At 41.8% G+C, this 25,843-nt stretch overlaps 4 protein-coding genes across 8 annotated transcripts in view; all 4 read right to left on the minus strand.

Annotated features, from left to right (window-relative positions):
• Positions 1-2,422: 2,422 nt before the first annotated feature.
• Positions 2,423-3,804, minus strand: tmsb4x (thymosin beta 4 X-linked). The gene is made up of 3 exons (XM_034213386.1): positions 3,584-3,804; positions 2,826-2,938; positions 2,423-2,740 (listed from the first exon to the last, which is right to left on the minus strand). The coding sequence occupies exons 2-3, from the start codon at positions 2,923-2,925 to the stop codon at positions 2,715-2,717; spliced, it is 126 nt and encodes a 41-aa protein (XP_034069277.1). The 5' UTR covers positions 2,926-2,938; positions 3,584-3,804; the 3' UTR covers positions 2,423-2,714.
• Positions 3,805-4,386: 582 nt separating this feature from the next.
• Positions 4,387-9,436, minus strand: LOC117544386 (toll-like receptor 8). The gene is made up of 2 exons (XM_034213378.1): positions 9,285-9,436; positions 4,387-7,684 (listed from the first exon to the last, which is right to left on the minus strand). Exons 1-2 carry the CDS (start codon positions 9,285-9,287, stop codon positions 4,604-4,606), a joined length of 3,084 nt encoding a protein of 1,027 aa, XP_034069269.1. The 5' UTR covers positions 9,288-9,436; the 3' UTR covers positions 4,387-4,603.
• A 272-nt stretch (positions 9,437-9,708) lies between these two features.
• tlr7 (toll-like receptor 7) lies at positions 9,709-13,362 on the minus strand. Its single transcript, XM_034213377.1, has 2 exons — positions 13,161-13,362; positions 9,709-12,890 (listed from the first exon to the last, which is right to left on the minus strand). Exons 1-2 carry the CDS (start codon positions 13,173-13,175, stop codon positions 9,738-9,740), a joined length of 3,168 nt encoding a protein of 1,055 aa, XP_034069268.1. The 5' UTR covers positions 13,176-13,362; the 3' UTR covers positions 9,709-9,737.
• Positions 13,363-14,294: 932 nt separating this feature from the next.
• frmpd4 (FERM and PDZ domain containing 4) overlaps positions 14,295-25,843 on the minus strand; it is a 28,869-nt gene continuing 17,320 nt past the window's right edge. For all 5 annotated transcript variants that reach the window (XM_034213373.1, XM_034213372.1, XM_034213376.1 and 2 more), the window contains 13 exons: positions 25,641-25,686; positions 23,033-23,137; positions 22,047-22,154; positions 21,515-21,646; positions 20,804-20,923; positions 20,444-20,580; positions 20,040-20,166; positions 19,731-19,820; positions 19,445-19,627; positions 19,166-19,289; positions 18,108-19,082; positions 16,495-17,658; positions 14,295-16,009 (listed from right to left, as the gene is read on the minus strand). In XM_034213373.1, coding sequence (XP_034069264.1) covers positions 14,832-16,009; positions 16,495-17,658; positions 18,108-19,082; positions 19,166-19,289; positions 19,445-19,627; positions 19,731-19,820; positions 20,040-20,166; positions 20,444-20,580; positions 20,804-20,923; positions 21,515-21,646; positions 22,047-22,154; positions 23,033-23,137; positions 25,641-25,686 — 4,489 coding nt within the window. In that variant the 3' untranslated portion in view covers positions 14,295-14,831. The remainder of the gene's footprint in view (positions 16,010-16,494; positions 17,659-18,107; positions 19,083-19,165; positions 19,290-19,444; positions 19,628-19,730; positions 19,821-20,039; positions 20,167-20,443; positions 20,581-20,803; positions 20,924-21,514; positions 21,647-22,046; positions 22,155-23,032; positions 23,138-25,640; positions 25,687-25,843) is intronic.

The following is a 25,843-nucleotide window of genomic DNA, read 5'->3' on the forward strand; positions in this document are numbered from 1 at the left end:
GCATGTAAAAACAATAACCTATAGGGACGAGCATTGTTTTATCCCCTGTAGCCTTTCCTGTTAAATGAAGACAATGTCAGGGAATTATCATGGGATGCCTTATAATATCATTTTGTATGTGAATTGTTTTGGTTTAGAAAATGAGACACAGGTTGGTATACACTATATTTGCATTAAGGGAATATTTCGCCCACAAAATGACCATTTGTTTAACAATGACTCATCCTGTGTTACCTTGAATTCTCGAAGAAAGCTTTGTTTTTCTCGCCTCCACAGTGAGGTGTCCAAAGAAGGAGAAAAGACTCTCACAAAACAGCAGTGCTAAGGCTCATCACTCAGGCGTTTGCTCACTAATTCCCAAATTAGAATGTTAGCTTAAACCTTACCGTTTTTCAACTCTTAAGCAAGAACAATCTTGTTTTAAGGTTTTTCGGTGAACATAAAGACATGCAAAAAAAAACGTTGTCCTACAGAATACTAAACACGGGGTGAGTTATTGATACACAAATGGTCATTTTGTGAGTAAATGTTAATGCTGTAACATCCAGCTTGACCCATCATAGATAAATGAGGTTAATTTGAGGTTAAAATAACTATACAACGTGGTTGTTGCTATAGAGTACAAGCCTTAAAGATTCTTACTGTGGTTTTATTCTCAAAGCACATTACGTATGTAGCCAGAGGCAGTCTCAGGAGTGGGCTGCAGTCAGTCAGCGCCACAGACAGTCCAGAGGGTGCCCGTCACAACACTGCCAGATGGCCTCTTGGTGGCCTAATGCCAAGTTCACCACAATAAGCCCTTAGTGTCCTTTCACTGACATTTGTATCCCTTTTTCATGGAAAGTTATCAGGTCTTGACCAGGCAGACCCACATAACCAGCATCAGTAAAAACAGGGCAACCCCACATAGAACAGAAAATATGTTTGATCCTTTCAACATCTCTTCCCCTCAAAGTATCTCTGAGCATGATGCCAAAGCCTTGAGTTGCGTTGACGTAAATCTGTCTGAGGCTACACACATATATCATTTATCAGTTTAACAATGTGCGGAGGAGAAAGCATTGTATTTTCATGTGTAATATGGGCTACTGTTTGCTCCAAGGCACACATTGTTATAGGACACTGGGGAGCTGTTGGGTGGCAAGACTTCATATTAGGATGGGAGAAAATGTAGAGGAGGGCTGGCATAAGATATATGCAAGAGTATATATTTGACCTTTTATTGCTTCTAAAAAGGAATAATAGACAAATACACTGTCCCTTTTTCCCATACTAAAAATTAACATTGATTAAATGCAGCCTCATGGGAAAGAGGATGCATTTAAACTTGTACCAATCCCTCCAGAGCCTATTGTTATTGTTTCAGCACAGCTGGTCCATAAACATGCCTTACATAATCTCTCTCCCCCCCACATGAGGTACAGCTGTTGTCCCTGTGCAGCAGAATGAGGTAGAACAGGTTGTCTTCCTATTTTCTTCTTTAAATAGACTGTACATTCAGGTTTTGTCTTGGTCAGATTGTCTAAACAGTGCAGTCACCAGGGGTTTTGTTACATCAACTCCTTCTGCTAAAGTATGAATTCAGTATGAATTGATCACAGTCCTAGTTGGGGAAATGTGTTGCCATCTAGTCAAAGAATGTACCTCGTTTTACATTTAATAGTTTGGGTTTCTGTATTTTGTTATCTGAGGCTAAATGTACATCATGTATTTAATAAATTAATTGGCTCACCCTATAATAGCACTCCTGTATTTTCAAGCACTCATGACCTCAGGGCATCTTGCAACACAGCCTTAAAGTTAGTACCTGTCATTTGTGATAACAGAAAGAAGGTGTGGTCCTGCTCAGGTTGGAACAGCTACAAGGCAGGAATGTTGGAGTATCCTAAGGTAAAATGATTAGTACTGCTAGGCTGTTCCCATTTAAAGTTAGTTTGAAATTCATAAACAAAGGATGGGTTTTCCTCTAGAGTGGAATTTAGGTGTTGAAGTTTCAAAGTAGTACATTGTAAGATTTTTTCAACCAGTCATTACAGGATGTGAGACAGAGGTTACTATATTGTGAAAAAGTTCCATTAGGATGAACTGTACACTTTACAAGTTGGACATCTTGCATTCTGAATCCTGTTCCTTTCTTGTATAGCAAATTGGGGTTTTCCCTCAATATCATGCAAAAGCAGCAGAGCCCATATAAGTGTCACTTTTAACTCACACATCCTTTGCTTTGAAAGCATGATTTGAAAATGGAGCATGCCAGTTATGCTAGCAGCTACAGACAGAAGCAACACCTTCAATTTACTCCAATGCTGTTAAGCGGAAAAAGCCATATTCATTTTGTGTTGCGTTTGTGACCAAAGTGTTGCTCTAAAGTGGCATGTGGGCGGTACTAAAAACACAATTAAAACCACAAGGACACATTAAAGTCAGTTAACATTTTTTATTTTGCATATTAAACAAACATGTGCATCCAGATTTTGTTACCAAAAAACACAGCTTGCTTCAAGAGCATTTACAAGTGAGCAGACAAGGGTTACAAATCAGAAAGTGTAGGTCCCTCAGTTGTTTCATGACACTTCTGCACTTATCCACAACAGCTGATCAGGAACCCATGCCGATGCCAGGCCACGCTTCCTTGCTGTACAGAGGGACATCTACCCATTTTTTGAACAGAAAAAAGGCAAGGCTTGTGAAATGTACAGGAGGACTAGTCTTCATTATGTTGACTTCTCCTGATCGATGGCTGCAAGAGGGATACAAATAGAGTGTGTGTGATTAGTACAAAGGGTTTTTGACCATAGCAATTCATGTTAAGGTACTGCACATACTTTCTTTGGTTGGCAGGGTGTTTTTCTCAGCGGTCTCCGTCTTCTTCAGCTTGGACTTGTCGAAGGTTGTTACTCCTGATACATCCGCTTTGTCAGCCATATCTGCAGAGGCTCTAAAACAGATAAGAAACCTTAGATCAGCTTTGCTTCAATAGAGTTTAATCAGAACACAACTGGGCATGTGAACAGATGATTAAGGTCACAATTAACAACGTGTAGGGTAATTTAAATGACTCAACTATAAGTAACATCTAGGGCTGATGCAGACACTGCATGTGCCGTTTTATCAGCGCCAGACTTGAGACAGGCTTTGTGTCAGTTAGTCCACACGGGCAGATGATGGGACCCCGCCCTTTAATGCAATCTAGAGGAGCAGACTGCATCAACTATAGCAGACCCCAGTGAACAATATAACTAACGCAAAAAGGCTGAGCATGCACTGAATCTCAGGTTAAAAGTGGTAAGCCAATCAGATCATAGGTTACTGAAACAAAACATGTAGCATTTGATTGGATCCATAGACTTGATTACATGTCATTTTGTGCCGTTTTTGTGGAAAACGGGAAAGAGTTTTGAATGTTCTGATTATTTCCTGGAGCTTTGAACACATACGCGAGTGTAACGCTGTCTGATAATGAGATAGGACATTGTGGGAGAAGGAGAAACGTAATATAATCAAAACAACGGTGACCAAATCATTCAATAGACAGGCTAAACGAGAAAGAGGCTTTAAAGAAAACGTGAATATGAACACTCACCTTAGTTTTGGTCAGAGAGACAGTTCGATACTCGTCTGGGTGGCGCAGGAGCGTAGTGATGGCTGTAGCGTCAATCCCACTATAAATACTGCGCAGTATGCAAATCATCTTCTGACGTCACGTCCACTGTCTCTTAAACCTGCTTTTTAATAATATGATTTTTCTTTAACAACAAAAGTACCAAACCTATCCATAGGCTGAAACTTTATTTTAAATCAGTCACGTGCGTGAATGTATTTGAGGAAACACTGCGACCACCTGCATCTGATTAGGGGAATTAAATCACCCATCGGGTTTTTCCTGTCATTAAAGAAGGCGTCATAGCAGGTGTTAATTTATGCCACAAAACGAATAAAATGTAGTTAAACAAGTGATGAATGAGACAATGGGTTTACTCGTTTCGGTTTAACTTGCATAAAGCGCACTATTACAGCCTAACATGCATGCAGAGAAGTTATCAAGCGGCGACACCTTGCGGACAAACAAAGTGAAAACCAGGAAGTGTAGATGAGGACCTGCAGGTATATGTGTATCTGCTATATTTACATATTGTTTTAATAAATCAATATGCATCCATAGTATAACGGTATCAGACAAACGTCCAATGTGAATTTACAATGCATACAATTGCTGAGAGTTTTAGTTAAGCACATTTCAACAATTTTTGTTTTGAGTTTCTGAGGTTTTTGTCTCTGGAGGCTAGACCAATGACCAATAACTTGAAAAGAGGATAATGCGGTACATTTTTGCCCTTTTTTATGGTTGATCTTAGACATATTGGTTTAAGTTAGATAGAGACCAGATAACAGACAGGCACACATATTTATTTACACAGGGTAATAGCAAGACATGAAGTATCATTTTAAATACAGATTAAAAATATCAAAGGTATTTATTTGTCTTCATTTGAGGCCCAAGGAGAGTGGTAACAGTTGTGAAGGACCATGTTATCAGAGCAACAGTTGAACATATTCCCAATATAATTGTCCACATTTATACAGATCTGTCCCAGTCATTGGCTCACTTGCTGGTGAAGTATTTTGAATATTTCTTGTTGTACATCAACTTGTTGTCCACTCTGACCACATTCCTCAGGTTTTGCCAAAACCAGGGCTCAGCAGCAGCTGTTCTCGGCCACTCCACAACACTTTTCTCACACAGCCTCCTCCTCAGGCGCAGGAAGTGAGAGTGCTGCAGGACGGGCTCCAGCATCAGCAGCACAATCACATCCAGGTTCTCATCAAGCAGTCTTTGGTGGGCCAGATACATTGCCAGTTTGAAAACCCCGGTCTTAACGTAGCCCTCTGTCAAGACGAACAGGGTCTTGCGACTGTACTGGATGCTCTGAGTGAGGTTATTTACCAGGGGGGCGCCGGGGGTCCAATCCCTCTCCTCAAGACACAGAGGAAGATGCTTCTCTCCTTCCTCTTCCAGTTTCACTCGCAGATTCCTCATCACCCATTCAGTGACATGTGGATCTGTGGTGTCGTAAGTCACAAAGACATCATAAATGGCGCCTGGTGAGTTAAAGGCTCTGTATCCTTTTATCTTAGCTTTCATATAGTGCATCACGTAGGAAGCATCCCAGTAAAAAAAGTGGGAAACTGTTGCCACAAACATAAAAACAATAATTAATGAACTTGTGAGAATGTAAATCAAGAACGCCTGACTGTCATCTATACACTCCCTAATGTCAAATTTGATCAGAGCTTTATCTTTGTGATGTGCTGGTGTGTCACATGTCACATCAGTGATTAGTCTAGGAATTTTTACATTACTTTTTTCCATCCAAATAATGAAATCAAGTGCATCGCAGGTACATTGGAACGGGTTGCCTTGCAAGAACAAAGTGTGAAACTGAGATTCAGGGCTCAATGGGAAGGTGGATTCATTGATAATAGTCAGTTTGTTGTAGCTTAGGCTAAGAGCTGTAAGCTGTTTTGCACCATTTACAAATCCACTGTCCAAGTGGAAAATGTCATTATGACTCAGGTCAAGGAAAGTCAAAGTGCGGGTTACGTTTGAGTTTATAACTGTCACATTAGGTAGAGAATTGAAGCTCAGGTCCAAAATCTGAAGTTGATGGAAAAACTTGAGTCCGTCCCATTTAAAATCAGTAAGCAAGTTGTGACCTATGCGTAGTATGGTGAGGTTACGTGGCAAATATTCATAAACATAGTCTGGAAGTGTTAAAATGTGGTTGCTAGATATGTCTAACATTGTCAAATTAATAAGATTAGTAAAAATGCTCTCGTATGAGTGATCTGTTTCTTTCCAAAGGGTCCCCAGAAGATTATCTGTAAACTGAAGTTCTGTTAATGAACAGCTGTACATCTGTTTGGTGGTTAGAATGGAAATGGAGTTATGACTCATATTCAGCACCCTCAGAGCAGGAAGATTTTGTGTGAAATTTAAATTAAGTGTTACCCCGTACGCTTCAAAGTAGTGTTCATTGTAACTAAGGTCTAGCACTTGTAGTTTCTTTAGTTCTTTGAAGGCTTCGTTATAGGCCAAATCAATCTTATTGAATGACAGGTCCAGGTATGTTAGATTATGCAGTAGTGAAAACTCTGTACCATTAGGTGCTGCTGAAAATCCATTTTTTGAGAGGTTAAGACATGCAATGTCTTCATAGCCAACAAACTGCTTTGGAGAAATGAAGAACATATTATTTGAGCTGAGAGATAGCACTCGTCCAGAGTTAAAACACTCTTCCTTGACAAGGTTCTTCACGTGCTCATAAACAAAATCACTCGGATGGGGAATTGTGAGCGGAGGAATAGAAAGTTCGGACCTCTGATTGTAACCACCGCATGATGAATCAAGCAGATTTCTATCTGGAGTGGGAAAAAGCTTGTTTTCTGCGAGGTACATCACTTTCAGGTTGTGGAATTTGTGAAATACAGTGGAATCGGAGTGGATAATAAAGTTTGTCCCTAAGTTCATGATAGAGAGATTTTTGAGTTGGTACAGAGGTCTGAGCGTCTCCGGTCCAATACTCTGGAAGACCAATCCCTGCAAATGAAAAATTTGAAGGGACTTAAGATTTGAAAACTCTTCTGAGAGATTTAATTGTGTAGGGTATAACTTGATACCATAGTTGAAAGAGATATCAAGTCTCTCTAGCTTAGGAAGATGTCTCAGAAATGTTGCCTCCTCAGTAATTGCCTTAAATAAGAGGTTAAATATCAGGAACAATTGTTTAAGTTTGTTCAGACTCTTAAACCAGGAAGGATCCAGGTGTTTCAGTGAGTTTCCTCCCATATTCAGTATCTCCAGCTGGGTTAGATATTGAAATGCATTAGGATCAATATCAAGAGACTTTTTTGGACAGGTGACACAGGGATGTGGAGGTGTTTCACATCTTGGACAGTTCCCTTCTAATTTCAGGACTGTTAAATTTGGAAGCATAAGAAAACCATCACGGATGTGATTTATTCTGTTATGATCCAGCTTTAACACGCCTAATGACTGTGGGAATCCTTTGGGAACTTCAGTTAAGTTGTTATAGGACAAGTCCAAATGCTTCAGTTTGCTCATTACTTCCAAACGGTTTTCCATGTTAACAGATGTCTTACAAGGATTGCTGTAGTAGCAGTTTCTGGCTAACACTAACTGTGTAATATTTGCTAAGCAATCAAAGCTCCCGATCAACAACGTAATGTTGTTACTGTTCAGCTCGATGATTTCCAAACTGGGAGGAAGATTAGCAGGAATTTCCTCCAGACCAGTGCCACTCAGTCTCAGTTCACGCAGTTTTGTCAGATCTTTGAAAGCATTCACAGTGATGTTCACCGTGTTGTCATTGTTTGCTCTGCTGAGATCAAGTTGGGTCAGATTCAGCAAGTTGGATAATGAGTCATTACAAATATGGCAAATTAAATTGTCTGATAAGTTGAGATAAGTTGCATTGTTGGTTATCCCATCAGGTACTTCTTGCAGTCGACGGCCTCCACAGTCAAATAGGACATTAGAGTTATTGTCGGCTGTGACATCACAAGGGAACTGCAGTCTCATCCACTCAGGTTTGCTTTCAGCGGGCTGGATCTTACATTGGCAACACAGATAGGACAGCAGCAAGTGCATCCAAACTGCGACCGTCTGTGGATGAACAACAGAGTTAGTGCAATGCAGCGAGGTATAGTCAGTTATCCACAAACATGTATAAACAGATTGTATATCATCAAGTACATTATACATTATGAAACGTGGTTTATTCATCAAGCAAACCTGTTTCAATATCAATATGGGGACCTGACTTCAGGTCATATTTGACAAATGGTATTTATGAATGGCACCATTTGTATCCAGCAGGTGGCAGCACTCTCACTATTTTAACACCTTGTCCAAACTGAGGGGCCAGATGCGGCCCGTGGTCCATTTTTAATCGGCCCTCAGTAGATTCTAAAAGTATAATGGAATATGGCCCACACCTGAAACTTGTGCTTGTCTTATATTGTACTTCTTAAATATATATGTACAAATATATTATACAGTATTCATGTGTTAATAAGCCCACTTTTCCAAAAAATGCAGGCAATTATGGTTGAAAGCATTTCCTAACAAATCTTAGTTAATAAAAAAGCCCAATAACTTATCTACATGACAAGCTTGAAATATACCCTTCATATTTCCCCATATTAAAAGCAATCTAAGGCTTCTGTTTTAAGGCTGCCAACAAAATAAATGAAACCCTATGGAAAGCTGTGATGTAGGTTTATTTTCTTAGTATCAAGCATAATTTACCTACATTTATATTGCTAACTTAACTTATGAGGCAATATACCTCACCTCTAGCGAGTGGCCCAGACCTTCGTATGTTTTTCTGTATGTGGCCCTCAATGAAACATAGTTTGCCTTACAGCTATAAATAATTAACCTTTTGCTCAACAATGGCTATTTAGTACCATAACAAGTGTAGAAAATGGCCAAAAGGTAGTTTATTGACTCAGAAATGTCAGATAAACAACTATTTGTAACCAACATTAGTCCCCATAAGATATGAGTCGTACCAGGCTATACCAGTCACACCAAGCTTTAGCAGCAAAACTCCTGAGGTCACTGAACTATGTAGTAGGGTATATGATATGATTTCTACCGTATTATTATTTTAGCACTTCCTCTAAAAGCTACACATTCTCACTTTGATAAACCGTAAGTGTAGTTCCTTAAACAGTAGGTTGCCTAAGGTTGTAGAGAGACTTTAACAGAGACAGCATCACATTGTATTCTTTATCAACCTGTTCCAACTCTAAACAAAAGCATTGAGTTAGTGAAATATTGATAATAATAAATATGAATGAATAATGTTTGTAATCTCTAGTCCACCGATCACTGCTTGGTAATGGGTTTACTGTTACTCTAATAATTGAGATCGATACTGATTGAATAAGGTGACAGGAATTGTTTTTTTTCAACACAGTTGTGAGTAAACTTTAATGTTCCATATGAAATGTAGAACAACACATTATAAAATAACAGTTTTCAATGAGTCAAGTATACACAGTAATATATAGTGCCGTAAACATAATTGCAGAAACACAAAATCAAAACAGATTACATTAAAGAAGAATTCAATCTAAATCCATAACACACGCCGATGAATAAAGTTGTAAGCTACAGTTCAGTAGATACATCTATATATATATATATAGAGCAAACCTTAAGAATATACAGAGAAATGTGTTTCAAATAAACTCACCATCGTGTATGCAGCGTATTGATCCTTTATGTTTCTTGAAATACAGCCTTAAAAAACACGTGACCTTGCCTGAAGTCACTACGAGTTAATCTTTTTAATATTAATCAAGAATATACAGCAGACATAAAATCCACTGGTTGCTGAAGTAAAACTAAACTCTGGTTCTGGGACAGAAGTATCATTTCATTTGAAGAAGTGCTTCTCTTTCACTTCCTCTTTTCTTGTATGGTGAAAGTATGTTCGTATCCCAGACAAAGAAAACATTTTTTATTTATCTGTGGTGATGCCAAAGAGAAGCAGAAAGTTCTCTATTAAGGGACTGCACACAAATGTTCATTCATATAACAGAAATGCATTTAAAAACTGGGTTGCTTGGCATTCAAAAGTCATTATTTATATACAGAAGTACAATTATGAAATGAAAGGAGGAACTAAGAATGAAAGTTCATTGTCTTAGAGTGTCTCCTTAAAGAGGTTGTTGTATTGTTTGTGACTTTCAGTGGCTAACACACTTCTCAGGCTGAACCAGAAGTACAACTGGGCCTGAGGGTTAGTGGGCCACTCCAGCACCGAGCGCTTAAAGAGCCTCTTCCTCAGCCTCAGGTACTTTGAATTGCATGGTACTTTCTCCAAGAGGATCAGTACGATAACGTCATTTTTTTCATCCATTAGCCTCTGGTGGGCCATGTAGAACGCTGTCTTGAAGTTGCCACTTTTGATGTATTTGTTGGTGAGCACGAACACGGTCCTCTTGCTGTTGTGGATGCTCTGTGAGAGGTTGTCGATCAGAGGACACCCGGGCATCCAGTCCCTCTCCTCCAGACACAGCGCCAGGCGGCGGTCCCCGTGTTCCTCCAGATGAGCGCACATTTCCTTCAGCACCCACTCCGTCACGGCCGCATCCTCCTTGTCATATATTACAAAGGCATCATAGGCAGAGGTCTGGGAGTACAGGCGGCCGTAACCTTTGAGCTTTGCCCGGCAGAAGTGGTAGATGTACCAGACGTCCCACAGGAAGAGGTGGCTGGAGATTGACAGGGTGAGGAAGCTGAGGACAAGGGAAGTCATGAGGGTGTACAGCATGATTGACAGGTAGTTGTGCTGGCAGGCTAGCAGGTCCACTGAGATCACAGGGTGACCTCTTTGAGCCCCCGGGCTGGCGCACGTAACCTCCGTGGCCAGCCTGGGGATCTTCACCGTGGTCGTGTTGAGCCACGTGATGAACCAAGTGGCGTTGCAGCTGCATAGAAATCTGTTTTTGTGCAGAAGCAGCATGTCCATGTTATTAACGACATCATCTGGGAAGCTGGATTTCTCAATGTGCTGTAGGTGATTAAAGCTTAGGTCCAGATATTTTAAGTTGTGGGCGCCCTTGAGGAAATCTGGCGTGAGTTTCAGGATTTGGTTTTTATGTAAAAGAAGCTTCTTTAGAGATTTGGTACAGAGTGACAACATGGCTGGAACAGTGGTGAAGCTGTTTCCACTGAGATCTAAGACGTGAAGAGATGGTAGAAGGTTTAGTTTCTCCCAATAAAAAGATTTGTCATTTAGTCTGTTATTTTTGATGTAGAGCTCCGACAGTTTGTCCGGAAAACCACTGAACACTTCTTGTGGAATGAAGGGGAGGTTGTTATGCGAGATGTCGAGAACAATCAGATTAGCTAGTTTCTTAAAATAATTAAAATACCGGTTGTCCCCGTCCCTCCACAACATGTCTAACCGGTTATCTATGAACTCTAACCTCTCCAGAGATTGACTCTCCAGCTCTGTGTTAGTAGAAGTAGAGATCTTGTTGTGGTTCATGAGCAATACCTTGAGATTTTTCAAATGTTTGGTAAAATTAAGCATGTGAGTCAAGCCCTCTGACTCAAAGTAATAGTTGTTGCGACTTATATCCAAGATGACCAGATTTTTCAGCTCCTGAAAGGCAGTGGGGTAGAGCAGGTCGAGGCGATTTGAGGAGAAGTCTAAATATTGTAAATTAATCAAATTGCTAAATTCAGTGCCATTAAGACTTTGGCTCATTGCATTCCCCGACAGATTGAGGCATCTCAGCTCTCTGAGATTTAGAAATCTGGGATGCAAGAAAAAAATGTTGTTTCTGCTCACATCTAGGGTTTTGCCGAACTGACTGCAATTCGTGTTGACAAAGGATGCAACCGTGCCGAGTTCTTTATCTTTGTATTTGCAGCTGCGTGCATATTCATCATATCTGAAGTAATGAATCTCTCTCACTTCCTTACTTTTGTACTGAGCTGCAGGGGACATGGGGGTCCAGTACTGGGGCTCCCCCCCGGAGAACCCCACAGAATCTTGGCCGTCAGAGGGGGAAGATATTTTATTGTCAGACAGACTGATTATTTTAAAGCTTTTTAATTCCATCAGAATACTAAGGTTTGTGATTTTAATAAAGTTTGTTCCCAAATCTATAACCTCCAAGTTTGTGAGATGTTTTAAAGGAGCAATGCTCTCTGACTTGAGCTGCTGGAACACAAAGCCCTTCATCCTGAGGATCCGGAGGGATTTGAAGGAGGAGAAACTGCAGCTCAGCGTCAGTGTTTCAGGGTACCTCTGAAGCTCGTAGTTAAAGGAGAGGTCCAGTTCTTCTAGTTTCCCAAGGTGATGAGGGAAGTGTGTGACTCCTATCTCTCTTGCTAAAAAGTTTGATGAGAGATCAAGCACTCTCAGCTCTGTTGTGCTGGCAAACCACTCAGATGACACATATTTCAGAGAGTTACTGTGCAGGCGCAGTGTCTTTAGCTTTGTCAACATTTTAAAAGCCGTCTCGCTGATATTGAGGGCTGAGTTACCTGGGCAGGGGTCGCATGGGAAAGGAGCGTTGTAACAGCGAGGACAGTTTCCGCTAATATCTAGAATCTCAAGGTTAGTTAAGTTTTTGAAATCTTCCTCAGTGACTTTTTGAATGTTGTTGTTGTAGAGGTACAACTCCTTCAGACTCGTGGGCAGTAGATTTGGAATAAAGGATAAGTTGTTTGACTTGAGACTCAACAATGTTAAATTGTTAAGCTGGGAAAATGTCCCTTCCTCTATGCCATAGGAAACGTTACATGGGTTACGGAAATAACAGTTTTGACCGAGGTAGAGAATCTCAATGTTTCTAATCTCAGAGAGGTTGGCTTTAGAAATATAAAAAATATGATTCACTTCCAAACTCAGGAGGATCAGGTTTGCAGGGAGGCCTTTAGGTATACTGTCGAGCTGATTCCCATCCAGATACAGGGCTCGCAGGTTCTTCAGGTCGGTAAAGGTGTTTTCCTCGATCATCACACTCTTGTTGCACATGCGGTCCTTGGGCCCGATCTTGATGGGCACACAGTTGCACCTCATGTCAATCTCAGTCAGGTTCTCCAGACCGTGAAAGGAGGTGGAGTTTAATTTAGGAATATGGTTGATGGTGAGCGTCAGATTGGTCGTGTCTCTGGGGATGCCCGGGGGGATATCTTTGAGGTTCCTCTCAGTGCAGTCAACCGTCACCACGCTCCCGTCGCTCGCCTCGCTCACATCACATGGCAGAGTCTTTGGGTAAGAAATGCTAGCTTTCAGTATGATGGGGCAGCACCACAGGCTCAGCATTGCCACACTTATCTGTACAAAAAACACATTTGTTCACTGAGGAAAGTGTGTAGGTGGAAAGCTGATAATACAGTCACATCATTAAATAAAACACATGTAATGCACATACAAATCAACCCTTTGAGTAAGGTATCTAGATGCCATTTTAAAATACAACCGGCACAAGCTAGTTTCATTTTCCTCTGTTATTTACAGCCCTTCTTATCAACACAACCTGTCATTTCACTAATGCATACAATTATAAATCAACACAGTATATGAACAAATATTACTGGTACTCACCAGGTGGAAGAACATTGTTCACATGAGAGATTTTTAAAGAGGTCCTTCTACAAGTGCTGTTGTCAGGTTGGATGGAGTACGAACAAAGTGTGACATGAGGATGAGCTCGAAGGTGAAGGGATGAAAGTAACAGGTGGCTGGGTTAATCCATCGTGTGTATTATTAACCAGCATCACTTCCCTTTTGTCATAAACCGCACACATGCAAGTCCATCATTTAAAATATTTTTGAAGACAGTTGACTGATTGTGTCTGTTATCTAATGGTGTAAACTGGCTTCATGCAAATATTACTATGAAGGAGTTTCTTAAAAAAAAAAAGAGATCAAGGTTGAAGTGTCTTGATAGTATAACAGCTGGAGGATTTGTGGGTAATTCAGTGAGATGGGAAAGAGTTGTTTCATTTCAGGTTAGCTTGCAGGGGAAAGTGAAACCTGTGCACATGTTAAGGTTGACCACTTACATGGTAAACATGCTATTCTAGCACAAAGCAGAATAGTTTTCCTTTTACTTAGTAGTTCTATGGCTTAGTAACGTGATTCATCCAGACAGTATTTGTCTGTCCCAAAACCCAATGCAGGAATAGATACTGCAATTTTTGAAAAAACATCCACCTGACCATACTTCAGTTAAAAGAGTTGATGCCAAAGTGGCTCTTTAGCCATGCTAGCTGCTATTGATCTACCTCTTTAGTCCAGACTGAATTGTATAGCAGCCATACAATTGACTGCACTGCAAAAAAATGTCAATACTTTTGTTAGCGAAAAATTACCTGCAGAACTAATGAGAGTTCCATCAGCCTCATTTGTACTGTGTGTTTTGTGCTGATTAGCAAAGGTTAGCATGCTAACAAGCTGAACTAAAAGGGTGATCACAACAGTAAGCAAACGCTCTACCCTGAGTGAAAGGGGTCATCATCATGATTAATACAAAAAGCATTACCACCACTCAGGATTGAGAATATGGTGAAATCATGAATTTTTAAACATAGTAAAAACTAAACATGGGTCAAGCTTCCTTTATTTATTAATAATGAAAATTAAGAAGCACTTAAATAACACAATTGGTACTATATGAGAGGGCGGTCATAAACAAAACCACACTCTAGTTATTAGAATAAAAACAGACACAAATAATTTGAAAAGACTTGAAAAGTTTTCATCTTTTTAATGATGTTGACAAATAATAACAGATAAGTACTCAGTTTCCAACGTGTAAACTGCTCAATAAATTAAGGTGACTCCAGCAAAAAAAGAAGTAATATGCATTTAAATGATTATTCACGTCTTGTCCTGTGCAATTATTCGTCGATAGCTTTATATTGTGTATGCATTTCTTTAACATAATATATATTCTTACAATTTATAAACAAGGTACTTATAAGGTTGAAATAATCTACATGGTAAAACCCTACTGTAACCAATAAATCATAAAAATAATCCCTATCATATAATATCTGATAATATACTTGAGAGGAGTGTCATATTCTTCTTCATAGAGGCCTTAATATAATATATTTAAAACTTTAATGATTTATATAATTTATTTTAGATAATAAAATATCGTATACACAAGGCAAGTTTTTTTCATCACAGCAGTTCACATTGGTTGTCAAACCCATGTCTCTCATGTATGGCTTTTAAAATCAATAATCAGGACGGAATAACAACAGTTTATTTGTTGAGCAGTGTTTTCAGTGAGTGACTTAGTGCGTTTAGAATAACAGACATGGTGGCAGAGTGATGTGTCAATGCATTCACACTTTGGTCACCGGGGGATCTTCCCGACGCTGCCTCGGCAGATTTCAGCAGACGCACGTAGTTCATGACCACCTCCTCCACCTTTGCCACCACCTCCCGCCGCTCGCTCTCGCTCAGCTCGTCCACCAGTGACAGGCAGGCCTGCGTCAGACAGCAGAGTGTGTGGAAGCTGTGAGTCAGCGTGAGCAGCAACTCCTCCGGGCTGCTGTACTCCACAGCCATCTGACTGCAGGCGCTGCTCAGCACTTTGGCTTGCGTGAGGAGCAGCTCTGAGGACGTATCCGCGTCGGCCTCGCTGACCTCGTGGTTCCAACGTCTGGACAAACGGCCGACGCTGGAACGCAACACGCCGACCATCACTAAGGCATCCTCACGTGCGAGTGCGAACCCTGTGTGAAGGCTGTATGTTTTTCCCTTCATTGAATTGACACGAGCCAGCCTGGCTTCAAGGCTCATGTCTTTCATAGCTTTAGAGTCAGCTTTCAAGACAGCGTTTTCCTCGCGATTGAAAGAAAGAGAGCTGACGGAGAACAGAGGCATCTTTTTGTCTTCGTCATCACCGTCAGTGTTTTTCTTTCTCCGCAGGAAGCAGTGACTGAACGGCCCACGGCACCTCGTGCCCAGCCTCTGAGCTGTGGACTCTGAACACATCTGCCTTCTACCAGATGGATTAGAGGCGACTGAACCCAGGGACCAGCTCTTGGACAACGTTTTGGCAGAGAATATCCTCTTTACTTTTGGGGGATCTTGAGACTGGAAGTTCTGACTGCCACCCTTCCTTGTAAGTGTGGCTCTTGTCTTCTCTAGCAGCGCTTCTAGGCTCCTGGAAGCTGGCATTATGGCGCTCCAGCTCCTCCTGAGCATCCGGTCCCTGTGTGGCTTCCTGAGGCTGCTTGTTTGAGTGTCACATGAAGGTCCGCTTGAAGGGAAAGCCAGGGCTTGTGGGTCGGGCTCGGGGCTGGCCTGTGTTAGCCCGCCGAGCTCTGTGCTACTTCTTAAAGATGAAGGTGACGTGGTTGTGGTGGTGGTACTGCTCTCAATACAGAGAGCTAAAGATGACTCTTCCCCAACCTTCTCCAGCTGTGTGCAAGCTACACTAGGGGTACAAGGGAAACAAAAAGCACTGTTAAGCATCTCCCTGACCGCACACATTCATCTGTGTAATCAACTATTTTCAAACTTCAGGAAAATATGATAATTTGCAAAACTTGTTAAAATGATATCATAACTAATTAAGGTTCAAACAGATACCTAAATACAGGTAGAAAAACATTTAAAATGCCTTACTTGAAACAGATTATTTTTAATTAAAAACTCTTCGAGAGGCTTGAAGTGGAGAAGGTATTTTGAAATGTTTAAGTTAAGAGAAAATTCAAAGGAGGAGACTTGTGCGCAACAGAATTATAATGCTAAAATAGATGCTCAAATAAAATAGAAATCACCTGGAGTATTTCCACATGCTTGCAATGGCATTAAGTTTAAAGCACTTCTGTACAGCATCAGAGAGCTGCTAACATTTTTTTTCAGTCTTTCTATTTAGCTAGATAAGAGAGAGCACCCTCCTGTGTAGTTTTACCTGTGGTTTCTTTTATCTTGGGCATTCGGTGGCTGCCTTCCCGTGTGATCCCGAATCCCGGCTCCGCACTGGTCGCTGAGTGGATCTTCCTCAGCAGGGTGGGGTCTATGGGATGGCCGGCCCTCCCCTGACCTGGGGGCCCGTAAGCTTTTTCCTCACCAGGTGTGTAACCCAGCCCCTTCAGCGAGGACTCTGACAGTACATGCATATTGTCTGTGGCACAGAGAGGAGAATCCATGGGAGTGACACAGCTGCTGCTGCCTGTGCTACAGCCAGCGTCTATAGAGGAACACTGGGAGCTCTGCAGAGAATGGACGCCTTCACTCTGAATGGAGGACATGCGTTTGTTCACGTGGTATTCGCGTGAAAAAGCGTGCGGCTGCTCATTGTCCTGTGAGGCTGCTTCTCCTTCTGCAAGACCGGGTCCTTTCGAGGGTGAGTGGACATTTGACTGTTGGCTTCTTTCATCTAAGTCCCGTTTGTCTCCCTTTACTGTCAACCTGTCTGCGTGGGAAGCCTGTGAGTCATTCACAATTTCTGGAGAAAGATTTTCTGCCATCTTGTTTCCGGGCTGCCATTTTTTATTTCTGTCTTGAAAGTGTGTTCGCCCCAGATCCAGTTGATTCATGTAGTAGGCATCTCTCACAGTGAAAGCGTTGTACTTCCCAACAAGATGTGCGGGCTCGTCTCTAGCCGAGTCGTGAGAGGTCATGTGACCTCTGTCCGAGGATTCGCAGGTTTCTCCTTGGACTCTGCTCTCTGCCTCCCTCTGTTTTCCTCTCTGCCTGCTCATTACTGAGCCCATGTGCAGCTTAGTGAAGTATTCACTGACTGATTTTATTTCCATTGTCTCTGGCTCCATCTCACCGCCATCTGAGTGAAAAATCTGGGAGGAGGCGACAGCAGATGATTTCGCCTCCTCATCCTGATGCTCCTGTGGGTGGTACTGCAAAGCTCCCGCTCCACCAACGCTGGCTAAAGCGGACTCTGTCTTCTCCTCGTTCACGGCTGGGTATCCTTCTGCCATGGCCATGTGCATCCTCAGGTGGTTCTCTGAGTGTCTTTGAGCAGTGGCCAGCTCTGAGCTCTCTGTCATCTCGGAGGAATTTGTCTCGTTGCCAGAATCGGAGGAGTCGGGACTAAATGCCCGTGATATTTCTACACCTGTGTATCACAGAAAGACAAACACTTCATTAATTAATTCATCTGGGGCACTCGACAAATATCACAGATAAGGGGAATGAGTCAAAAATAATGAATGGTGATGACAATGTGATTCAACATGTGAGGGAGAAAAGGAGTTAATGATAACCTTGGACTAACACAGAAGATAGTACAAGATAAGATACAATCAAAATACGGATCTATTTGGATATTAGCATGCTATCGTGCAGTATGTAAACATTATAAAATGGTTCATGAAATAATAAAATGTTGAGAAAATGATACTGAAATTAACACAAATGCTGAAATGAATGAAAAAATGCTCACACAAAGGGAAACATAGAACAAAATGGGCTTTATTGAAAAAAATCAACAATGACAAATCTAAAGTGAATGGCTGGAAAACGTATGATGTTAATGGATGAACGTTACAATAGTGTAAGGAGAACCTGTGCTACTCTCGGACTGAGCCGGACTCTGTTCCTCAGACGCAGCGAGGGCCTCTAGTGCCTGTAAGGTGGAAACCACTGCATCGTTCAGAGGCTCCCCGTGGCCCTCTGCTCCGAGGGTGGGCACTGAATCTATGAGAGACACTGGGATATCGTTGCGGGCCCCGTGGGAACGAGTCCCGGCCCCCTGCTGCTGCTCCTCCTCGTCAGAGCTGTCCCTGAAGCCGGGGGGAGGAGCAGCGATGGCCAGGTTGAGCGAGTGCAGCAGAACGTCACTGTCCTCCTCGTCATTACCCTCCGGAGGGGGAGGGAGGGAGGTCAAGTCAATGATGTCATCGCTGGACCCCGAGAGCGAGAGCAACATGGGTTTGTCTATGTCACTCATCACCATGTCCTCCTCACAACTGATGTCGTCCTCGTCCTCTGCGTCATCGGTCGTCTCCGCGTAGCAGATATCGTGCAGCAGCGGCTCCTCGATGCATTCCGTGGGACCGAAGATTTTGGTGGAGTACTGATACCCATCCTCTATGGCATCCATCATCTTATAGTCCTCCTCGAGACGCCGGTACATGTGGCTGTGATTGTCTAGAATCTCTGGGCCCTCATCCATCAGTCTCTGGTAGCCCAAATTTTGGGGGTTAACACTTTCTAAGGGAGGATCTCCAAATATGAAGGAGACCTTTGCACTCCTGGTGGAGTCTTGGGGTTTGGGCCTGGGGATGTTGAGGTAAGTTTGGGAGCATGGGATTCTGCAGCACTCGGCTCTCTCTACAGTGTGCCCCGGGTGCTGGGCCTGGTGGATCTCCGTTATGTACACTGGCTGGCCTTCAAATCTCCCGTGATCCAGGTATTCACTATCCTGCTCAGAATAATCTTGGTTGCACCTCTGGTTGTTTCTGTCCTCAAATCCTTTATGGGGCGTGCTGTATGTACACTCGATGGCCTGGTAGGTCTGCTTTACTCTCGCTGCTTGGCCTGCAAAGAGGAACCAGAGCATGAAAACAGGTCTATTTAAAAAAACGTTCTGATGAATCATGCTGTGGGCATTTCAAACATACTTGTTTCTGTGTTTTTGGCCACATTGAAGATGGAGCGCCGAGAGTCCACCAGTAATCTGTAGTAGCCAGCAGTCAAACAGGCCAGATTCATCGCATCAACAGACTCCATTATGAGAGTGATGGGCTGTGAAAGAGACAGATGATGATAAGCACAAAATAAATGGGAAAGTGGGAGTTCCGTTATAATGACTTGGTGTTGTTAAGATCAAAGCCCTAGAAAATATTCACACAACCAGACAGCGCACACATTTCTATATTTTGAAAAGAGGATTTGTTAACCTTTACGTCCAGAACATGTAGATCCACTCTGACCCTGTTCTCATCCTCTGTATACATCTCAATGCGGTTCACATGACTGAAATCGGCCAGAAGAGCCACCAGGTTTGTTTTGGTGTTGATCACATGGCTGATGCCATATTTAGGCCCCACCAGCAATGTCACTTCTGTGTGCTTCTCGCCTTGCTGTGAAAGGGATGAGAGATTCAGTATCACTTTCTGCATGCAAATGAACAGCGTGTGACACACAGTGTGGCTGCACACAATGTGATAAAATGGCCTCACTCACAACTAGTGTGGATTTAAAAACCCGTCCTCCGTACAGCCTCAAATCGCTGAGATACTTCAGATAATGCACCTTTGCTTGCAAGGCGGTCAGCTGGAATGGGGAAGGACACAAGAAATATAGGTTGGGTTAAAAGCTGAAATGGGTAACACAAAAGAAAAAAGTTGCAACAATATCCATTCAAGCAACCACGCAGCACTAATTGTTTTAATGAAGCCCCCCACCAGATGGTAGTAAAGAGTCTTTCCAAAGACAGAGATGGGGATGCAGATAAAGAGGGAGGAATAGAGAAAAGGGGAAGATGTACCCTACCTTTTTACCAGGCGGCACCAGGTTCTGGTTGGTTTTGAGGATGTGGGTGAGGGCTTTTTTGATGTTTTTCTCTTTCATGCTCGACAGCACTGCAGGCGGCAGGAACAATGCCAGACCCCACTCTTTCCTGTGGACGCACAATTCATAAAGATTAGAGAAGGTCACTCAATCACTATGTCAAATAGTCATTATTCTTGACTGCTGATCGATCTACTTCCTCCGAGGTGGTGCATTGATTATCTGACAGGGTACAGTCAGAATCATTACCTAACCAGCAGTGATGTATCATCATGCATTACAGAAGGATGGTGACAGTGAGATCATTGTTTTGTTTGCCTTCTAGACTTGGTAGGCAAACAACACAATACTCAATGGTTACATGTTGCAGTGTGAAATCTACTTACTCAATGTACTTGAGGGAAACTTTCTGGGACTGCTTGGCGTTGATGGTTAGAATATACATTTGCAGTGCAGCCAGGTGGAGGGCCGTGTCGTATTTCAGCTCTGACCCAAATCTCTCCAATACCACATCATTACAGCTCTGGAGGAGGCGTAGAGGGAGAGGACAGGGGGAGGTTACACTTCAATTACCTTCATTATCATGAAATGCAAGAAGACAACACACCTACAGCACCCACATGTTAGCTAATGCCGTTAGCAAACACTCAATTCTCCACTAAATCCGAGGAGTCAGAATACCATAAATCCTTAAACGTCGCCATTAAATGTGCCTGTATGTGTTATCCACATCTGCTGATATTCACCTGAACATAGAGGTACTCAAATGCTACCGCATCTCTCCTGAGCAGGTCCACAGGATCCTTCGGGACAAAAGTGATGCGAAAAAAGCATTTCATCTTGTGCGACCCTGGCCTCTGTGTCACCTATGGCATGAGTCGAAAGATAAAGATGGTCCCATTAGGCAACAATAGATCTTAACTAAATGCATGTAGTCCGTCAGGATTAATATACCATTTTGACAGGGATTCAAGGAATGGTTTTGGAAATAAGCTTGTTTGCTTTCTTGCCAAACGTTAGATGGAAAGACAGGTAGCTCTCTCATGGCTGGAGTCAGGAAATGGTTAGCTTAGCTACGCTTAGCTTATAACATAGAAACAGATGGAAACAGCAAGACTAACTTTGTCCAAAAGGTTAAAAAAATCACATCAATGTTTATTTGTGTCTTTTATTGGATCCATTCAAATGTCAAAATAAGAAGTAGTGGTGTTCATGAGGAAATATTTTATTCAGCTTCTCTGACAGACGAGTGATTTAGCATATTTCCCAAAATGTCAAACCTTTGCTTTTAACATCTTTCAAATATAAGCAGTCAGACTGAGATAGACTGCAGGTTTGCTCCGGTTTTTCTACAGCCTGAATACGCAAACACATGACTGCATACTAAAGTCAAGGGTGGTTGTCTATTATTTAACTGTGTCTCTCCTGTTTAGCAGCACCACAGAGAGTTGTCTCACCTGAGTTAGCATCTCCTGCTCATGCAGGAGCATTAGTTTGCTGGCAGAGCCCTCGGCTCTCTGCTCCAGCATTAGAGAGAAGTGCTCGATGCTCCTAATGGAAAGCTTCTCTTGCAGGGTCAAGATGACGTCCTTTCACACACACAAAGTCATCGTTAATACAATATACGAAGTGTGCAGATGCAGCAGCATGCTCAGCCCATCGCCAACACCATAATTGAGTTTATGGCTGAGCTCACACAAAAACAACTGAACATACTTTGAGCCTGTTAACTGACAAAAGGAAACATGATGGAAATGCTAATTGCTGACCAAGATCTCCAGGCTGCCGCACATTTAATTGGGTTCAAAAGTTATCTTTGTTTCAACTATAATTTCCATTCAGATAAAGTTCTGAAGGCCACAGTGAAGAGTAGATTGCACTTTATATTGTGCAGAGCAACTCAGAATAACATTCAACATTTAGACGGAACATCAATTAAGATTATGCAACTGCATTTCACATTAAAGCCAGGTTCTTTCCTGCACCTACCTTGATGGATGTGCTGCTGTCAAATTTAAACGATTTAGTCTGCCCGTTCTCCAGGTACACCTTCAGAACATTTGGCATGAAGAGAAGGGAGTTGTCCTTCACCGTTTCCTAAAGATGGAAAAATAATCATTTGTTCAACAAATCTCAAAATGAAAGAAGATGATATACTTTAGTGAAAGTGCATGAGGAGAATTGTGTTATTGAAAATGATTGCACATTCAAGAACTTAATAAGTAAGTAATTTGAAGGTTGAAGGGAAAATGAAAAAAATATATAGACTAATGTGCTTTCTTGCTATAATGACAGAGTTGATACACTCCCATACTTGAATAGTTATTATTACAGGAGCCCATCCAAAAATAGTCAGGGTTAAAACCTGTTATACCACAAGGTGTCCTTTTAACACATATTTGTATGGATTAAACATCTAATATATAACATATTAGTGAGCTATAAAAGGTGTTGCTAGGCAGATTATTGCAGGTTTACTCTCCTGACTGTAACTTCATATTCAACAGATACATATAAGCCTACTGTATGTGAGTGATATCGATTTTCTCATCCAGAAGAAAACATGTATGTTTTCCAATTTACACTCGTTTTGTAGTGAGAGTAGTACTTGTTACACACTAATGCATTGTAGTTCCTAAATTCTTTCTGGTTTTATGAATGATGCTGTTCTTTTTGCTCACTAATAGGTATTTGTTGTTTAGGTAGGTCTTCTTACTTTGTCGTTACTCTCTAAGAAATGTCTGCATCTCTGTGAGAGTGCCTTCCTATTTCTGCCAATCATTACCACATGCTCTCTATTTCGTTCCAGCGATGAGGAGCAGGTGCCTTTCTCATGCGGGTCTGTATTTTACCATTAGTGATTTTGATATTTTCCCTCTCCTCTCTGCCTGCTTTCACAGTGAAACTCTGCCCACTGTCGCCTCCTGTTCAGATCCTCGATGTGTACAGAGTGAATCATGTCCAGTGTGACTTACGGGGACCTGGCCATTGATGATGACCTCCTCAGCGAAGCGGACTTTAACAGGATTAGTCTTTAACTTGGCCTTTTTGGCTGCGCTGATGAATGCCGATTTGGGTGACTTTTGAAGGGGAAGAAGCAAAAACAGATTGAAAGGACAATTAGTTCCTTTTAAGGGATTAGTCATTTCCTTTTTTCAGCTCCACAAAATTCAAGGACATGTTTGCTTCTGGAAACATGACAACATCCCATGTCTCCACTCTGATGCTGATGCAATACGGGAGACTGTGTGTCGGACACAAGAGGGAGGGTCCCCTCGCTGTCTGCTGGCTGCAAAGAAATGGCTGGTAAACGGATGCAATTACAGGGTGTATTATAAGAGCTGATTGCTCCTCTGAGTATTCTGGAATACTACATCCATGTTTTCTTTGCAAAATCAAATCCTTTTCAGGTTGTTAAGTGGCTGTTTTGCGATGACTCTACACTCATCATGATAAGCCTCTGAAACACACACATTCAGAATGCATGTATGTATGTAGATATTACATTTTCAAGTTAAGGGGAAAGGTTTTACATCATAAAACACCATTATTATGTTACAGTGTACAGGGAATTAAAAGATGGCACCACTCTAGAAACACCATATATTTTCTGTGAGCACTCACACATGATTTGGTCTATTTGTTGAGGTTATTCAAGCATAATGTACATTTCCACGGACTTATTATGTGCAGAATAAATAAAGGTCAACTATACGCTTCTGGCACTGTGTTCACAACCATCTGGTGCCTCATGACTGGGGTAAATGTTAAAGTGGCAGGTTCAGTCGAGGTCTTTCAAGGACCTGACTCTACAACATGAGAAGACTTGGAAACGCTGCTGCAATTGGACTACTTTGAGTAAGTGGGACTGTTACACGCAGCCTTAGTAGTGCCAGAACAGACATATGGCATGATTAATGGATTGCGTTTATTGATTCAAATAAATAATCTGCTTTAAAGGTCACCTATTATGCAAAATCCACATGTTCATGTCTTTTATACATAAACATGTGTCCCCTCTGTGTAAAGAGATTCTGGGAGTTTCAGGAAAAAAGATTCGCTCACATTTTGTTTATATAAAAACCTGTCATGAGCTGATCAGATTTTGGCCACTTTATGATGTCATAACGATTTTTTTGGCTTGTGTAACCATTAGCCAATCACCAATCAAGGCAACACCCCCCACCTTATCACCTGAATCTCCTCCTAGAGCACCATTGAGTTCTTTTCAACCAAATATCTCTCAGAGGGGCGTGGGGAGGGGCTCCTTATTTTCATCTAAGTAACAGACAGAGAATCAGCACTTTTGAAACAGGGCTGAAACAGAGGGGTTTATGGGATGCTACAATGCACGATCTGTTTGGTATTTGGAGCCGAACACTTCAGAGACATGTATATATCTGAGACCTATAATATATTGATGAAAAACAGTATATTAGGGGATCTTTAAGCGCTAAAAACCAGTGGTGTAGTGGGCGTTGGACGCAGGGGTACGCCGTACCCCCACTTATGCATGATCTTTTTTTTAATAGTCTAATAAATATAAAATCATTGCCAGTCTTATCAGTTGCAAGTGTGTATTTGTTGTAATAATGACAAAAACATAATATATTTCACACTAATTATAATACAAAATAAAAACTATTTCCTTAAAGAATTATGATTCGTCATCACGCTCGTGACCCCGCGGCGAGCTGAGGGTGTGCCGATTTTCCGGCAGCTCTTTCCCTCAGAACGCTAACGAAAAAGCTCTATAATGGCAGGCACATTTTTTTTACTTGACTTCTTTTCGAAAAAGAATATAATTCACAAGAAGAAAGAGGCTAGCAGTACCGAAGCTACAAGTGAAGCTGCTACTAGTACTACATCATCAGAAGAGCCGCCTAAAGACGTGGATAATGATAGCACTAACGTTAACGTTAGCTGCGCTTGCAACGTTCCCCTGGCTAGCTCAAGCTCACCTTTCCCAGAGGTGTGGACGGAGGAGATGTGCCGGAGGAAACAAGAGGCATACCCGTGGATAGCCTGCAAAGCTGGGAAACTGGGCTGCAAAGTTTGTTCATCCATTTCGGATGTATCAGTCTTCGAAACGCAAGGTGTGTGTGTGGTGTGTGTGTGTGTGTGTGTGTGTGTGTGTGTGTGTGTGTGTGTGTGTGTGTGTGTGTGTGTGTGTGTGTGTGTGTGTGTGTGTGTGTGTGTGTGTGTGTGTGTGTGTGTGTGTGTGTGTGTGTGTGTGTGTGTGTGTGTGTGTGAAAAGCAGCGCTGTCTGCTTATTTGCAATGTAGGCTAGGCCTAATCAGGATTATGTCAAGTCCAGATTCAATGTTGTTTGCATAAGTAGGCTATATTTTTCGTTTCGTTTATTTAATAAGTTAATTCCAGGAGAACTTTGGGAATTTTGTTTTACCCCGGTAGTTTCTGTGGACCTGTCTGCCCGTTTTGTGAGTGCACTGCTGTGGCATTGTTTGGGATTACCTAATTAAAAATAGCATCCCCCCAGTAAAAAAATCCCCACTACACCACTGGCTAAAACAGCTTATTGGAATCTACTCCATTTCATTCAGAGAGGATGGAGAAACTTACTGGGTACGGCTGAATAACGCTCAACAATATGGACTCCTTGCAGCTCCTGCAAGACACAGAAACAAGAGAATACATTTTGATAAAGGTTCAAATAAAACAAATGTAAGGAAATCTGGAAATATTTCATTTTTTGTTACTGTTATTTTTTGGACATCATGGCGGATGGTATCACAAGGAACACTGTGTCCCAGTGATGGTCCTGC

This window comes from Gymnodraco acuticeps, unplaced genomic scaffold (genome assembly GCF_902827175.1).
Source record: "Gymnodraco acuticeps unplaced genomic scaffold, fGymAcu1.1, whole genome shotgun sequence".
NCBI classification, from domain to species: Eukaryota; Metazoa; Chordata; class Actinopteri; order Perciformes; family Bathydraconidae; genus Gymnodraco; species Gymnodraco acuticeps.

What these genes read in the sequence shown, in the direction of transcription:
- tmsb4x (XM_034213386.1), bottom strand. Translation starts at nt 2,925, where the DNA reads ATGGCTGACAAAGCGGATGTATCAGGAGTAACAACCTTCGACAAGTCC. An exon ending in CACCCTGCCAACCAAAGAAA is followed by an intron (nt 2,741 to 2,825) that starts GTATGTGCAGTA and finishes TCCCTCTTGCAG; the next exon opens with CCATCGATCAGGAGAAGTCA.